This window comes from Choloepus didactylus, chromosome 9 (genome assembly GCF_015220235.1).
Source record: "Choloepus didactylus isolate mChoDid1 chromosome 9, mChoDid1.pri, whole genome shotgun sequence".
In the NCBI taxonomy this organism is placed as follows: domain Eukaryota; kingdom Metazoa; phylum Chordata; class Mammalia; order Pilosa; family Megalonychidae; genus Choloepus; species Choloepus didactylus.
In genome coordinates this window covers 110,750,929-110,767,335 of record NC_051315.1, presented here as the reverse complement: position 1 = coordinate 110,767,335, position 16,407 = coordinate 110,750,929, and the positions used below count along the sequence as shown (strand labels likewise).

The following is a 16,407-nucleotide window of genomic DNA, read 5'->3' as shown; positions in this document are numbered from 1 at the left end:
TTCCACATCTATTAGCGACTTGGACGCCTTTCCCTGGCAGAGCTGGCAGAGGTCCTTCCCCAGCCTGTTTCCCACCCACCCAGGAGCCTCTGCCAGAGACGGCAGGGGCTGTCTGCAGGCCTGACCATTGAGTGAGATACCTTGGCATGGAGGAGAACGGAGGAGGTGACCTTTCCTTTCTTAGAGATCCTAAACATTTTTGTTAATTTTAATTTAAAACAAATCTTACCATATTATAGGAAATTTTGAATAGAGAGAAAACGGAAAAAGTCTTTCCTCTTACTATATTAACCCAATTGTAATTAAAATGCTGGTGTACTGACCTCCAGTCTTTCAGCTTACATCTACTTTTTACAGAATTGTGATGATGGTGTACGTTTCATTTTTGCTTTTTGTCCGCCCCATCCCCCTCTGTGCATTGTTGCCTAAGCATTTTTCCGTGTTGTGTGTAGTGTTCTGAAGAGCTCTCAAGGGGAAGTCTCCGTGTGTGTGAGCTGGGGGAAGGGCTGTCTGGCATGGAGGTGGGGGTGGAAGGACTTCAGAAGGTTCTGGTCCTCCATGGAGATGAAAGATGCTAACCTTCCCCTTTCTCTCTCCTCCCACAGGTGGCTGCCCCCTGCTTTCCTCCCTCCAACCATGAACTGGTGGTGAGTGACAGTTATTCCTTACTCTGCAGGCCCCACCTCCCCTCTTTTCTCAGCTTCCCGGCAGCTGCTTAGTTTAGATCCAAGCATGCTGGTAGCAGGGGAGCGGGGCAAGGAGGGAAGAAGGGGGAGGGGGCCACATCCCTGGTCTGAGGCTGGGCTTGGAGAAAGTGAGTCATGAGGTCCCTTCCGATGAGACATGGAGCCTTCTGTTTCCAAATCCTGAGACTCAGGTCCTTGGAAAGACCCATAAAAGGGCATCTTGGGTGTCTCCAGGGCTGGGGGATGCTGTGCTACCTTCTCCCACCTGTCAGGTCTCAGGTCGGGTTCCTTGGGCTGGGAGGCAGGGGACGGACAGTGTGACCAGAGTCCATCCACCTGGGTAGGTCTTAAGTCTCGGTGGTCTCTGTTCCGCCTCCAAGCTCCTTGGCTTCTCTCTGCTTTTCTGTTCTCTCTCCATCCCCCCCACCCCCACCCCAGTAAGGCTTCCAGAACAGCGTGGACAGGGTCAGGACTCCCATAAGTTGTGGGAGAGCAGGGCCTGTTCCAGACTGATCCCAGCTGGGCTGACCTGGAATGCTGGGAGCTTCTTCCTGCCCTCTTTCTGCTTTCTTACCCTTCAAAGGTCCTTCTTGCTCCCTGATCCACTGCTGGAGGCTGGAGGGGAAGGGTCTGCCTGCGTGCATGTGTGTGCATGTGGGTGTGGGGTGTGTGATGGAGGGTTCATGGGCGCCCTGGGGGGCCAGGCAGTTACAGGTCAGCGCATACCTAGTGGTGACGTGCCCAGCCTGGACCCCGGCGTCCCTGTCAGGCTACCCGGCCTCCAGCCCTGGCTCCAGCGCTCGCCCCGGCCTCCAGCCCTGGCTCCAGCGCTCGCTCCCGGTGTGACCAGGGGCTGTTCCTGCCTCTTTCTGGACCTCAGTTTCCCTTTCTTTCAAATAAAGGGGTTGAACCAGCTGCCTCAAAGTCCTTTCCAATGCCCATAAATATTCCCACCTGACCCGGCGCTCAGGGTCGTCCATGGAATGAAATAAAGTGTATAAAAGTGCTTGTGACTTCTTAGGCCCCCCGCCGGCCGAGGCGGTGCTGTGGCTCCCCGCACCCCTGGCCTAGGCCCTGCGGAGCAGTGGCCCCTCCTCCCCAGTCCACACTGGGTTCGAGCCCTTCTGGGCCTCAGCCCTGCCCAGCTGTGCCGCTCCAGATGTGGAGTGTTCTTCGCACACAGCCACACTGGCCAGGGCCCTGACAACCATGGGGGCAGGGCCAGAGGGCAGGCCTGGCTTGGAACTGCCAGCGAGAAACGCAGGAAATGCGGGACTGTGGAGGGATGCTGAGGGAGGGGACTGGAGAGGCGGCATCTTCTCTCATCATTCCAGTTGAACCAGCACCTCACCGTTAGAACAGAATGTCCTTGGCTGGTCTGGGGAGGCTGGGGGGTCCAGGGGTTAGGCACCTCTGGGCAGAAGCCAGATGCTTGTCTCATGAGCCTTGTTTACGTGAGGAGGGGTCAGGAGTTGGGACAGAAGGTTGGCATTCCAGCTGGAGGACGGCAGTTAGATACCTGCAGGTTGTGGAATGCACGTGTCTCCGTGTCTCCGTGATGTGCAGGGGGGACGCTGTCCTTCCTGGAGGGTGGATCAGGCACCTGGAGGCGAGGGACTGTGGTCCCAGATCATGTTTCCAGTGCTGCCCCCACCTGAGGCAGAACCTCCTCCTCCACCCAGCCCCGCTCCTCACTGCAGTCCCTCCCCCAGCCCTGCCCCAGCAATGGTTAGGAGCACAGGAGTTAGGCTCCTCCCTTGGGGTTCCCGCTTCCTCTCTCTCTGGGTGTGTGACCTGGATACATTGCTTAATCTCTCTGCACCTCAAGTTTTCCTGCTTCAGAATGGGGTTAATAATAGTCCCTACCTGTAAGGTTGTTAAGAGAATAAAATGAGCAAATTCATCCATTTAATTAAGCCGTATTCAGAATCCTCTGGTGGCTCCTGGTTCCCTTGGGAGTAAAAGTCCAGGTTCTCCCCACTGGCCTACACAGCCTTACACGACTGGTGCCTCTTTAGCTTCATCTCCTTCTTCTCCTTCTGGACTCTCTTGCTCACTCTGCTCCAGCCACTCTGGCCTTCTTGCTGTTTCTTGAACACAGCAGACCTGATGCTACTCGAGGCCTTTGCACTTGCTGTTTCCTGCCTCAAATGCTCTTCCCCCAGATATCCGCCAGGCGCTTTCCCTCCTCCAGGCCTTAACTCAAATGTCAGGCTTGCCCTTCCCCCGGCAACCCGCTCTCCTTCCCCTGCTGCCTTCACCCCTCAGCACTTACCATCATCTGATCCACTGCCCATTTTACGTATTTCTCTTGTTTAGGAGTTGCCCGTCACACCAACATGCAAGCTCCATGTTTCATTTGTTGCTGTGGCACACAGTAGGGGCTCAGTGCATGTTTACTGAGTGGCTGGCGCACAGTAGGTACTGAAAAAACGGGGCCGCTGTGACTCTCATTCCCTGGGGGACTGGGGGGCAGGGCCATCGAGTTCTGCAGGTGGGGGGTCTATGTGGGGAGACCTGCCTTCATCTGGAAGCTCTGTCTCTGTCCCTGGGAAGAGGGAAAGTGGTCCAGGGGAAACCCAGAGAAAGTTTGGCTCCCCCCAGAGAACACTCAGCACCTGTTTCCTCATGGGCGAGGCAAGGGCTTTGAACAGGTTCACAAGAGGGAGGAAAGGGTGGGTTTGCATTTTTCCTTCCTTTTCCATTCGTTGCCTGCCCTTTAGCCTCGGTGGGTCTGGTCTCTGGCTGCCCTGCCTCTCCCCCCAATTCCCTTGTGCTGTGTGTCTGTCTGTTGTGCTTTCTCCATGTCTCAGTCTGTCTCTGGCTCTCCCTCTTGCCTTGTTATTTAAATCCTTTCCTCCTGGGATTGGAACCCTGTAACCCTGGGCTTGGGATTTCTGCTTGGCCTTTGGGCCCTGCTGGCCAGACACATTTTCCAGCCTGTGCCCAAGCCAGCCAGGGCAAAGTAGTTTAAACTTCAACTCATGCTTTTGTCTTACTCAACAGATGTTGCCCAAGGTCTTGGATAAATGGGTCCTAGGGTCACTTCCCCCCTGTGGGATCCAGGGATGGGGGCAGCGTGGAGAAGGGAGGGGGCTTGTTTGCCATGGGACACTCCTGATCCTTGGAACCAGCTGAGGCGGCTTTTCTCAACTTCTGAAAGATAAGAATCAAAAGGCATTTCCCGAGGGTGATGGCCTAGGAGAGTGGCTGCCAAGGCCGGCCAAGGCCGAGCTCTTCTGCACATGGAGCCTGGCATCCCTGGCCTGGCATGTCCAGGAGACCTGGGCTGGGGACAAACTGCGTGTGCTGCTTCTCCTCGCGTGGGGCCAGCTCCAATGTGCCCAGGATGTCCCTGTGGCATGAATCGGAGGTGGGGTGGGGCTCCTGGGGATGGGGCGGGGGTGGGGGGGTAGGACATTTCAGGCTGCTTTCACTCCAAACAGTGACAATAGCAGCAGCTCAAAGTTAACCCTTGTATAGTACTTTCTATTTGCCAGGCTTTGTTCTGATAGCTTTGCAAGTATAAACTCATTGACTCCTCAGTGAGGGAGGTACTGTTACTATTCCAGTTTCAGAGAAGAACTGAGGCCTAAGACCACGGCCCTGTTAACAAGGGGAGCGGGGATGTTGACTCAGTGGTCTGGTGCCAGAGTCCACTGCACAACCCCCTACCCTCCCCAACCACTAATAACAACAAATATCACTCTCACCTGCAGAGCCTGCCTGCAGTTTTCAAAGCCCTTTTCCTGACATCGGGTCATGTGGAACCCAGAGTGACTTGTGAAAAAGCCTGGGCAGGTGGGATCCCATCTTTGGCAGGCAGGAGGAGCAGATTGAACCGAGGAGCAGACTGGAGCTCAGAGGTGCTGGGTGACTTGTTCCTGGCCACTCAGCCATCAGGCAGCAGGGCTGGATTAGGAGTGGTATTTTGGGTTCCTGGCTGTGCTATCCCTGCAGGTTCCCTTGGTGCTTGCTCTGGATTTAACTACCTGATATTGCCAGGTGGTAGGCTTCTCCCAGGTCCCTTCTCTCCAAACAGAGCAGACAAGTCCAGCTAGCTGGATTCTCTTCCTGCTCAGGGGCCTGGGATTTAGGGGAGGGTCCATCCGTCCATCCATCCATCCATCCATCCATCCATCCATCCATCCATCTGTCCATCCATCCATCTCCACATTATGTCAATAGATGTTTATTAAGTATCTACTATGGGCTGGGCACTGTGAGAATGCTGGGGATAGAGGGCTCTTTTCTCCCAGGGTGTCAGGCCTTTTTGAAAGAGGGGAATGGAGTAGGCCTGGAGTTCCAGAGTTGCCAGGACTTTCCACACCATCCAGTCCAATCTTGCTCTTTTGCAGATGGGTGAACTGAGGCCTTGAGATTTGTAAATGATTTTCCCAAGGTCACTAAGGGTTAGGCCATGGCACTGTGCTGTCTCATGGAAGGAGTGAGGGGGTGAGGCCAACTGGCACCGGAGAAAGCGCCTGGAGCCGCTGCAGCCCGAGGCTGCCGTGTGCCCTTCATGAAGGAGACGGGCCAGTGGAATTCGAACTCCAGGCTCTGATGAGTTTCACTCTGGGGCACTGAGTGGGTCATGGTGGGTGATCCTTGAGAAATCACAGAGAATGGAGAAGTGGTGGGAGGGATGAGCCAGAGCCTTGATTTTCAAGTGGGAAATTCTGGACATTGCATTCTGACGACTATCCCCAGAGTAGCGAGGGAGGCTGCAAATCCCACTCTCGCAACACCTGGGGCTATTCAGCACAGAGAGGGCAAAAACAGGAGGTGGGGAAAGAACACGTTGAAGGACAAATGGACTCATTTTCTATTGTTCTCCAAAGTGGAACTAGTAGGTGCTGGAAAGTGACAGTTCCTATAAAGAGGGGGAGGTTTGGAGGTCAAGAAGAGCTCCCTGACACCTACAGCTGTCCACGGGGCTGTCTGGGGGAGTTGAGATTCTGTCACTGGATGTCACCGGCCCTGTGAGATGTACGGTAGGGTGCCGATGGGAGACTCCCTCTCTGGGGGTGCTGCCTGGGTGGGCGACCCCGCTGAGGGCCTGTCCTTGGGCCAGGCTGGGGAGGGACGGTGTCCGGGGCCCACGACGTTCCCGAGGCACTGAGCACCTCTCTGGAGGGCACAGGACCCTGCTGTCTGGAACCTCCTGTGTGAGAGACTGAACCCACCATGGAAATTGGTTAGGTGCCCACTTCTGGGGCTCTGACCTCGTGCAGCCTTGGGTTTCAGGGAAGGGAGCAACCCGTTTGTGCTGAGAAGGTGGGAGGACCTCACCTCCTGTTCCAATTCCAGGGTAAGATTCCAGCAAATAGAAGTGAGAAGGGGTGGAGGAGGCAGGATGTTCTGGAAGGTGGCAGGGCTGGGGGGCCTGATAGGGGCCCAGCGAGGGGGGGGGTGGTCCTGTCTCACCAGGGGCTGCCACATTCTTGGTGGCCCTGGCTAGGTGGGTGGTGGGGACAGCTTGGGTGCAGGAGTGGAATGACCTTGGCTTGCGTGGTGGGAGGTGAGGAGCAGTGAGCGGAGGCTGCACCTGGAGAAGAGAGAGCAAGTCCGTGGGGTCAGATCATGGAACAGTCCAAAGCCAGGTCGGGGAACTTGGACTTGATGTGCTAAGCACTAAGGGATCATTATGGGTCCCTGAGTGGGGAGTGTTCCAAAGAACTGGGGGGTCTGGCTGCCAGCTGCAGGGTGGCCTGGCAGGGAGGAGGCTGTGGGGAGGCAGGCCTGACCCCAGACAGAGGCTGGTGCAGATGCTCAGCATGGGGTGGAGATGATTTCAGCGAGAGTGGCCAGAGAGGCATGGAGGAAGGACCAAAGAGAGTGCAGACCCCCAGTCCCCTGGCTGAGTGGGGGAGGAGAATAGCATCCGGTGGGGAGCAGGGCAAGAGGACGTGTGAAATATTCTAGCCTGGCCCAGGGCCAGGGCTGGGGAGTGCATGTAAGCCTCCTGGGGTGGGGGTGTCCACAGGTGTCCAGCCTTAGCCAGCAGTTGGGTGCTGGGTCCCTTGGGGTGAATTGGGGGTGGGGACTGAGGACAGGAGTGGGCTTGCCCAGGCCCCCCATGCGGGGGGAATCAGGTATAACTTTCCATTAACTCACACATTGAGCCTGTTCTTTTCCTCTGGGGGCCTCAGCCCACCTGGGAGAGGATGTGACCCCTGCAAAAACTTCACCCAAACCCTTTGGGCAACCCAGGCTCTGGCTGCCAGCTTCCCCTCTCTCCCTTGCCTGGCTCAGCCCTGCCTGCTCAGCATCCTCCACCCTACCCCTGGCCCTCTGTCTCATGGCCCCCAGGCCCTCCCCCTCCCTCAAGATGGTAGGAAGCAGCTTGCAGGGAGGGGAAAACATACTTTGGAGGTGCAGGCCTGAGCTCAATGCTCCTCACCGCCCACCACCGTCAAAAGGGGTTCAAAGTACATCCTTCTAGGACCCTCGTGCCAGGGAGATAGTACCCGCTTTCTTCCTCTGCGTCCTTCTGCAGCTCCTCGGTTGTTTTTGTATTATTGCCTTTGATTGTCCTACCTCTCAGGGTCCATAAATGCCATCACATTGCCTGCCACACTCCCTCTAAGTGCCCCTTAAATGGCGTTTCCCTGCCCTTCCCTTTGCTTTCAGCCCCCTCCCTCCATCTGCTTATGGTCCTATTTTTGGAACAAGTGTGCCTGGAATAACTTTCTCTGGGTCCTGGGGCTGAAGATATCCCAGCCCCTGCCCGGCCCTGCCCGGCTCCCAGCCCTTCTCCCTCCCGATGGGCAGGGCTGCGTGACCTCACACTTCCTTGCCAGGGCCGGAGCTGTGATGTCACGGGGCCTTCTTGGCCTGAAGAGCTGCCTGGATTCCGGGCAGGAGGCAGGAGTGGGGAGAGTCGGAGGGGTCAAAGGGGGAGGGCGCGAGGAATTTCTGGACGGAATGTTCCTCCCGAGGCTGAGTCCGCGTTCTGACCACCCCCTCCCCCCCAGCCCAGCCCAGCCCGGGGTGCCTCCCCCCACCTGCCATGGGCCTCTGCCTTTTTCTTCCTCCGAAACAGCAGCCCACAGACACATTTTTCCCAGCCCACCCTCCCTGCAGGCCACCAGTGCATCTTACTGCGAGAATCTGCAGCCATCCTCCAGGCCGCTCCCCAGCCTCTGGCAGAACGGCCCCTCCCAGACCCACATAATAAACGCGGGTATGGAGAGGGCATGCGGGCCCTTCTGTTGGGAAAAAAAATAAGGAAAGGACGTGCAGTTCCCCTTATCCAGCCTGTGGTTCACAACCCCTCAAATTCAGGAAGTTCTCGCGGATGTCTGATCTCAGGTTCTCCTGCTGCAGCTCATTTCCTCCTCCTCCTATGGAAGGGTATTGCAGAAGCGTCTTCCATGGAGGAGCTGCTGCAATTAGTGAAGTCTCGCTAATTTGGAGCTTGTTCCAAACGGGAGGGTGGTTGATTAAGAGTGAGAGAAACTGAAGATCATCACCAGGGGTAAGGAGCAAAGTTCAAATACCAGCTCCATAATCTTGGGCGAGTTGTTTGGTCTCTTGGACCCTCAGTTTCCTTAACTGTGCAATGGGGCAGTGCTAACCTCACAGGGTGCTATTGAAGATAGATGAACCTGGAATCCAAGAGCCTCCTACTACAGCCAGGGCAGCCATGGAGCTTTTTGAATAATTGCTATTGCCTGGGCATTGTGAAAGGATGTCTCCAGACCAGGGCTGGGCCAGGATGAGGCAAGTGAGGTGTCTGGGGTGCAACATTTGAGGCGGTGCTCACTCTCAGGATTGGGCAGGTGCACTTGCAGGAACCTGAGAGAGAGTGCCTCCTTACATGCTAGATGCAAGTATACCTCTCTTTCCTCACCCTAGTCCCTGCCTTGCTCCAGACTCCTGGGTATGAGATCCTAGAGCAGAGTCAAGTGGCACCAGATCCAAACCCTGCTCCCTGCTCCCAAGCTGTGTTCAGAGTTGTCCTAACCTGGAAGTGAGGGGGAGGGCTGGAGGACGCCTGGTGGGGCTGTCAGTCAGCTACCCTCAGCTTGGGAATGGTTGAGCTTTTGTTTTTTTTATATACTTATATTAAATAGCATGATTTAATTTAGTTGCTTCTTAATCCTGAATCCTCTTAAGTTAAAAAAAAAGTTATAATTAACTATTAATGTTAATGAACTAAAACCTTCCAGAAAGCATGAATCCAAAAGGAAATGTCCAACAAGTGATATGAGCCAGATATTTTATGGTCTTTCCTGTTTCTGTCTCAAACATTCTAAACATCAATGGAAAAAAAGCTCCAAAGTTAAGCTCCAAGGTTTTGCTCAGGGGGCTGGGTGTTGGGGTGGGCCTGGGTGGGGCGGGAGGGGTGGCTGTCTCCGCTCGGGCTCCCTCCATCCTCTGTGAGTGAGCCTGAGGGGGAAGGAGGAGAAGAGCCTGCAGGGAGCATATGGGGCAGTGAGGGGAGCTGGGTAGGGGCTTTTCAGGGCCCAGGTGTCAGCCCCAGCCCTTCCATAACCTGTGAGAGGTTGGCCAGGTCCTACCTGTCTGCACCTGTTTGCCCATCTGTGAAATGGGGATGGAGGAAATGAGATCTGGAGTTCTTCTCAGAGCTGATGTTGTGAGGAGTCGTGTGCAAGGAGGTTGCGTTTGCGCGTGTGTGTGGGTATGTGCTGGGTGCAGGGAGGTCCTGGCCGAAAGCCGAGCAAATGTGGCTGTCAGGGGCCTTGGTTTCAGGGGGTCCCGGGGTTGCCAGCTGTGCTGAGTCAATGCTGTGCATGCTCGGGGTGTGGGGGACAGTGGGGTGGGGGCTTTCTGGGTTATTCATTCAGCCAACATTTACTGGGGGCCCACTGTGTGCCCGGCAATGTTCTAGGCTCTAGGGTAAGAGGAACTTAAATTTTAGTGGGCAGGCAGACTTGAAACAAGATAAGTACAATGTATCCATATATTGGAGAGAGCAATGAGTTCTAAGAGGAAAAAAAAACTAGGGAAAGGGTGAAGTGTGTGTGTGTGTGTGTGCGCGCGCGTGTCTGTGTCTGCGTGAGGGATTGCGGCTGGGTCAGGTGACAGTCCAGGCTTAGTGAGTGTCTGCCAGCTGAACTCTGAGGCTGCTGCCTTGGGAAGGCACAGCTCTGGGTGGCCTGGAAGCTTCCAGATGGCCCCAGCCTCCCTGCAGTCCTGGGGCGGGGCAGCCTCTGGGGAGACCCCACCCTCAGTTTGCTTTATCTTGTCCCTTATTCATTCCCAAACGGCCCCAGGGCTTGTTGCCCTGGGCACTGGCAGAGAGAAAGGGCAGGTGAGAATCAGGACTTCATCCTGGGGTTGGTTTAAGGCTCAGGTGGAGGCGAGGGCTGGGGAGCGCGGCAGGCCTGCTGGGCTGTGTTTGCAAACACTGCAGGAAATCTCTGGGCTTTAGGTCGGGAGGGGTTTTGGAAATTTTTAGCTCCTCCCAAAACGTCTTGAGCAGTGAGTTGAAGGTATCAGAGAGGATCGCTGGCAAGCGTTGCCCGGTGGCCGGCCTCCAGCTGGTATGGTGAAGGGGGCAGAGGGGTTGGTGCTCGGATATTTGCTGGCAGGAAGAGAAAGTTTCTCTTGTACTGCTGAGGCCTGTGGTTTCTATATTGACTCTGGCTCCTTTGTCTGGATCAGGCCAGACCTGGGAGGGGTGGGGCAGGAGGAGGGTCAAGGTGGTGCAGGGTGGGCTGGGAGGGGGCATTTGAGGCGACGCCTGGAGGCTGGGAATGAGCAATCAATAATAACCATGGCAAATATTTATTGAGAGCTTGTTATGTGCTGGAGCCTCTTCTAAATGTTTTATCTTATCTGATCCTCATGGAATAACCCTGGGCTGTGAGTACTGTTTAGGGGAAGCATCCTAAAGTGGCCTGGTCCTGCCACACCGTTAGCTAGTAGCAGAGTCAGCTGCCAACACCCATTAGCTTAGATCACTGGTTCTCAGAGTGGGGTCTCTGGACCAGTAGTATCAGAGTCACCTGGAAACTTGTCAGAAATGCAAATTCTCGGGCCCCACCCAGACCTACTGACTCAGAAGCGCTGGGAAAGGGCCTGGTAACCTGTGTTCCAAGCCCTGGAAGTGATTCAAGTTTGAGAGCCCCCTGGCTCATTCTGTGAGTTGGGGCGGGTTAGGAGCTTTATCAGGAAGCGGGGAGGAGAGGCTCTTCAGGACCTGAGTGGCCTAGGGCAGACAGTTAGTCTCTAACTTTTTCATCCCGTCCAACCCATTTCTGACCTTTCTAGTTCATCCTTTCAAGGGAGGCTGGAGAGCAGGGTGGTTAAGAGATCTGGGTTCAAATCTCAGTTCTGCTGCTTTGAATCTGCACATAAAGGTCTCTGTAACCTGCGTTCCAGGAGTTTGTAGCCTCCAGGAGATAAGACAAGCTCAGGCAGGAGGCAGCTGGGCCGTGTGGTGACACCAAGGTGTCCTCGTGGGAGTTACAGAGCCCTGGTCAAGAAGAGATTGGCTGGGGTGGGGAGGGGCCAGGCCGGGCCAACCCTGCCATGGAGGGCCCCCCTGGTCACCACCGCTGCAGAACCCCACATGGAGGGATGGAAGGGGACTGGGCTGTTGCTGGACGCTGAGGGGGAGTGAAGTTTCATTCCTTGGAAAGAAGTTGGCCTCAGCCTCCCATCTCCCAGGCAGGAGGGGTGAATGTGTCTGGGCCATTCCCAGAAAGGGCCCTGCTACCTTCAGCTTAGCCCTTTCTTCCTCTGTGCCCACCTTGCCCTCTTTCTCCTCCCTGGCTGCCAGAACCTTTCAGAGGTCATTCTGTCCATCCCCGTCTTTAGACATGAACAGCTCCTCTCTCGGTCCCAAGGATGGGATCGGGGGACAGGGCGTGTCCTGTTCTGGGAACCTCTCTCCTACACCTGCTCTGTGCTTACCTTCCCTTGGCACTTGTTTCACAACCTCCACGATTGTGTTCCTGTGCTTCAGTGTGATCCAAGGGCTCCCATACCCATCCACTGAGTTGGAAATGGAGCCCTAGTCCCCGTGGTCCATGTTGGTCTGAGTCAGGAGGTGGACCTGGATAGGAAGTTCCTCTTCCTGTTATGGGGAAGCCAGAGGAACCCACTTTTCAGGAGCACGGCTGTTGCTCTGAGCAGGGAAAGATGGCTCTGGGGTGAGGGACAGGGTCAGTCAGCAAGTGTTTATTGATAGTCCACTAGGCATAAATCACGGTCCCTGGCGTGGGGGAGCTTGCAGCTGGGTTGAAAAAAATGCTGACTTGAATCTGTTTTGGAGGAGGTGGTATAAGAATCACAAATAAAATAGTGTCTGGGGAAATAAGACATATCCCCACAATGAGATTACATGCTAAGGACCAGACAGGTGGCACAGACAGCAAAGCTCATTGGAGTTCAGAGGTGGGAGAGAGATTCTCACTTGCTGAGATGTTCCAGGAGGGCTTCATGGAGGAGGAGAGCTCATAGGAAAAGAGAAGCCATTCCGAAGGCCAAGGTCTGGGTGTGGGTGGGCCTGAGTGGAGTAGAGCCTTTGTTCATGGAAATTGAGGTCTGCGAGGGGGGTTTGGCCAGTGGTGGGGGTCTCTGCATGCCCTCTGAAGATTTAGGACTTGGCAGGCCTCTAGTGTCCCAGGCTGCTGTGATTTTGTGCAAAAAGCACGAAGCATAGAGCCCCAAGGTTCAGGTTCAAATCCTGGTGTCCTTATTGCAGTGAGTCTCCTTATCTGTAAAATGGGGCTAAAAAGTAATAATGGCACGGCCCCACTGGGTCCTTGTCATGCAAACAAGACAGTGTAGGCGAAAATGCCTGCATCGTAGGTACAAGGGCAACTCTTTTAGTTGCTCCTTATCATCTTTGGAGGGGCCAGTGTCTGTGAAATCAGAGACAAGGCGTTGGCACTCAGCACGGGGCCTTGGTGAAGGTTTGTAGAACGGGGTGGTCCTCGTCTCGATAGTATCCCTTCTCGTTTTCCAAACCCTGCCTCCCCGGCCCGAGAGCAGCCAGGCTGTGCTGAGTCTCGGGTTGGCATCCTCACCCCTGCCCTGAGGCCTCACTCCTTTCCTCCCTTTGTCCACAGCCCGTCAACCCAGAGAGCGCGCCAAAGAATGTAGTGGATGCGGTGAGTGACGGCGGGCCCGGCAGGCTTGGGGGGCACACACGGGCAGGGGTGCAGAGGCTGGAAAGTGGAAGGCGGGTTTGGGATAAAGTGAAAAGATGTGCTTGGAGGATCCTCCTGGAGTAGTCTTGGGGACCTGGGGTGGGGGGAGGTGGTGGGGGTGCAGGTGATGCTGGGGGCCAGTGTCTGCCCATCCCTGTGGGTTGGGACATGGGTTGCTGGGGAACTGGGCAGACAGAGAGGGAAGGGCAGGCGTGGGAGCTGCGAGGAGAGGCTGGTGGTTAAATGTGGACCTCTTTATTAAATATGTAGAATGTGAGACAGCCGGGTGGATCTTTCCAGACACATCTTTCCGATTGAGCAGAGATGTTTCCTCCAGGCTGCGTGAAAGACAAAAGGAAGAAAGTGGGCGGGTCCTGTGGTGGGGAAACCAAAGCTGGCAGCTGCAAGGAATCTCCTGGCATTGGTTGGTGTGTCATTAGGGGCTGGGGTTCAAACTCTGGCACCACCAAGGTTCTAACTGGGTGGCTGTAGGCAGGTCAGGAGCCTGCCTGAGCCTCCAGTTTTCTTTTCTGCAAAATGGGAATAATAAGAACTCCCATAGGATTTGTTGTGAGACACAAGTGCTAGGGATTGTTTAGCTCTGAGGGTCATTCAGTGGACAAAGAAATTTTAAACACACAAATACAGTCCCCCATCCACCCCCAGGTGAGACACCTGGGCTCCCTTGATTATCTTCCTTGACTTTCCTCTCCGATTGCCCCCTCTCTTTGTCTACAGGGAGAAGGCACCTTCCGGGGTGGAAACACACAGAAAAGCCTTGAAGAAGAGGTAAGTGGGGGCTGGGGGTGGGGTAATATGGGGGATGGAAGGTGGATGCTGTCTCATACCTGCTTGGGTGGGGCCCTTTGTCTCTTCTCCCTAGAAAGGTAGCGTGTGTGTGGTGTTGTGTGTGTGTGGTGTGTGGTGTGTGTGTGTGTGTGTGGGTGGCTCAGCACGTGAGAAGAGGGGGAGTGGGGCTGGGGTGTGAGCAGGCCCATTTACTTACAGACTGGGCCTCAGTCTTGACTTCGGCCTCTAGCTAAGCTGGACTGGGAGCTTGGAGCGGTTGCTCCGTCACGTTGCCAGACCTCGGCGCTGCAGGCAGGGAAGGAGAGGGGAGGAGGGCATGCTGCAGAAGGCCCCGCTCAGTGATGAGCAGTCAGGGAAAGGCTAAGGAAATGGGCAAAGACCACAGCAAAAGGGCCTAAGGTCAGAGAAGAAGAAGGACCCCTGGACTCCGATGGGGTCATTATACCTTGGGGGAGTTGTGGGGTCTGCTTCTTTGGAGAGAGGAGACTTTGGAAATGGGAGAATCCTCAGTGTGGCTTCGTGCCGGTGATTCCGAGGAGAAGGCTGGAAGCTGGGCCAGTTGGTCCCCCTGGGCTTCTCCATCTTGCATGTTTGGTGGGGGGCAAATAGGCAAATTCCTCAAAGGGCTAGGATGCCAGAGAAGGGCCAGGGGGCTCTCCCAGGACCCTCCTCTGTGCAGTGGCTGGCTTCAGGGCTTATCTTCTTACCCCAGGGCAGTCCCCAGCAAGTCTCGCCTCCCTTCTGGGACAGCTCGCCCCTTGCTGGCCTCCCCACCCTCGCCCGCCCTGAGTCTCCAGAGGAACAGGGAGTGGTTTTTGGCGGTTGGCACAGGGGAGCCGTGATGGCATGAGGCCCTATCATCTGACAGCTGCCTGACCCACGGTGGGGAGGGCTCGGGAGGGAGGTGCTGGGGGAGGAAGAGGAGGTGGCTCCCGCGGGCAGCTACAGTCCCCTGGGAGCCCACCGCTGTCGCCGCTCTCCCCTGGGGCAGCTGAGTGCGCCCGGCCCTGTGAGTGGAGCCATGCTGAGGGCCACGCTGGCTCGTGCAGGAGGAGCGGGATGCATGCCTCGGAAATTAGCGGGGAAGGCTCTGGTCAAGGTATGCATGCAGTGTCCTAAGGACAAAGGGGTGCACGCTTTGGGGAGGGGGCCCTTGCATGGGTTCATGATCTTCCTGGGACAGGGGTGCAGGGGGGGGGTGGGGGAACTAATTTTTTGTGTGTACCTACTACTGAGGATTAAATTAACTTAATGCCCACAAAGTATATAATATGTGCTCAATAAATGTTACCCATTCTAATTGCTGTTGTTTTTACTAAGGGCCAGGGGCTGAGTAGTTTTAGTCCTCATGCCACAGAGTATGGCAGATGCTATGACCTTTCTTTATAGCTGAAGGAACAGAGGCTGGAGTGGCTCAATGACTGAATGTCTTCTCCATCCCTTCCAGGGATGGTGGTTTGGATCTGTTGTTATCTAGGACTCCCATCCCTTGGCTGGGGGTAGGGGGTGGGGGTAGACAACAGGGTGAAGCCAATGTTCTGGGCACACTTATAAGTGAAGTCCTAGAGGTGCTGCTTTGGGCCAGACTGATCCTGTAAACTAGAGCTGCAGCAGGAGAGAGTAAAGTTAGACATGATGCAGAACTTTTTTGACCCCAAAGTTGTTTAGGACCTTGGTCATGGGAAAGAGGTGGCCCTTCAGTTAGGACTAGAGGGTTTTGTTTGTTGTTGCTATTGTTAATGAAGAAAAAAGTTTTGTTGATCTGAGATGCGTGTCTGCGTGTGTATGTGTTTCTGGGGTGGGTGTCTTGTCTGGATACAGGAGGAGGGACAAGATGAGTTTGGGTCTGCTTATTCTAGTTAAAGGCACGCATGAAGGGCTAATCCCATGAGCAGATTCCAGAACGGCCGGAATACTGGAAAGGAGAGAAAACCTAATTTTTAAGATTGCCAGACACCTGTCCCAGCACCCCGGGGTCATTGAGTTGGCCCCTGCCCCCAGCCTGTGGTTCACTGTGGGTGAGGGGGCCCCGATTCCCAGGCAGCATTGCTGCACCCCGGGCCTGTGGCTGACATGGTGCTCCTGTGTGTTGAGCCTGTCTCCTGTCTGTGGCTCATGGCCAGGACTCCCAGTGCAGGAGGGGCCGTTTTCCTCTGTAGGGGTTGGAGCGTAGTGAGTTTGTGGACAGGGTGCTGTGTCACACTTTGTTTTGGAAAAATCCAGGCTGGTGGGCAGGAAGGAGAGAGGAAGGGGTGTGGCTGGAGGGGCTGGGGAGCAGTAACCGCAGCCCCCAGAGGGGACCTAAAAATGAGGATAGGCTCCTGACGTAAATGGCTCCCCAGTCCCGGGCTGCCTGGCTTGGCCCTTGGTGTTCATTTACAGACCCTCCTCCCAACTGTGACCCCTGGGAACCTGGGCTCAGGAAGCGGCTTTGCTTTTGGTCAAGAGCTGTTGTGTTTGGTCCGCAGACCTCAGAGGAAGACAGGACTCTTTCCACGTAGGCGTTGCTCCAAACCCACTCTGCCCAAGTCCTGGGGTTCCTGCTCCTTACTGAGTGGCAAGAAAGAGGGGGTGTTGGATAATGAAGTGTGGGGTCTGCCTAGGGAGCGTTGGAGCAGTGATCAGCTGCTCCCTGCCTTCAAGGAGGCCCGAGGCAAAAATAATTGGCTGGATCGGAAGCAAGAAAGATGATGATTAGATACCAAGAGGGACTTCTTGACAGTGAGAGAAGTAAGACAATAGATGTTTTGGGGAGGCCTTGGAATCTCCTTTCATGGTGTCCT

The 16,407-nt window shown here is 55.3% G+C and overlaps 1 protein-coding gene and 1 long non-coding RNA gene across 10 annotated transcripts in view; one reads left to right on the top strand and one right to left on the bottom strand.

The window, feature by feature from the left end:
• Nucleotides 1-16,407, top strand: part of TNS1 (tensin 1) — a 225,854-nt gene that overhangs the window by 107,769 nt on the left and 101,678 nt on the right. For 8 of the 9 annotated variants that reach the window (XM_037848557.1, XM_037848556.1, XM_037848560.1 and 5 more), the window contains 3 exons: nucleotides 606-647; nucleotides 12,734-12,775; nucleotides 13,553-13,603. Coding sequence is in view for 1 of the 9 variants with exons in the window: in XM_037848562.1 (XP_037704490.1) it covers nucleotides 14,646-14,723 (78 nt within the window). In the remaining 8 variants the exon portion in view is untranslated. Of the gene's footprint in view, nucleotides 1-605; nucleotides 648-12,733; nucleotides 12,776-13,552; nucleotides 13,604-14,568; nucleotides 14,724-16,407 lie in introns of those variants that run through there. The other variant, XM_037848562.1, reaches the window with a different exon arrangement.
• Nucleotides 12,991-14,397, bottom strand: LOC119543653. Its single transcript, XR_005218676.1, has 3 exons — nucleotides 14,070-14,397; nucleotides 13,821-13,909; nucleotides 12,991-13,152 (listed from the first exon to the last, which is right to left on the bottom strand). It is a non-coding gene; the product is annotated as an uncharacterized LOC119543653 (long non-coding RNA).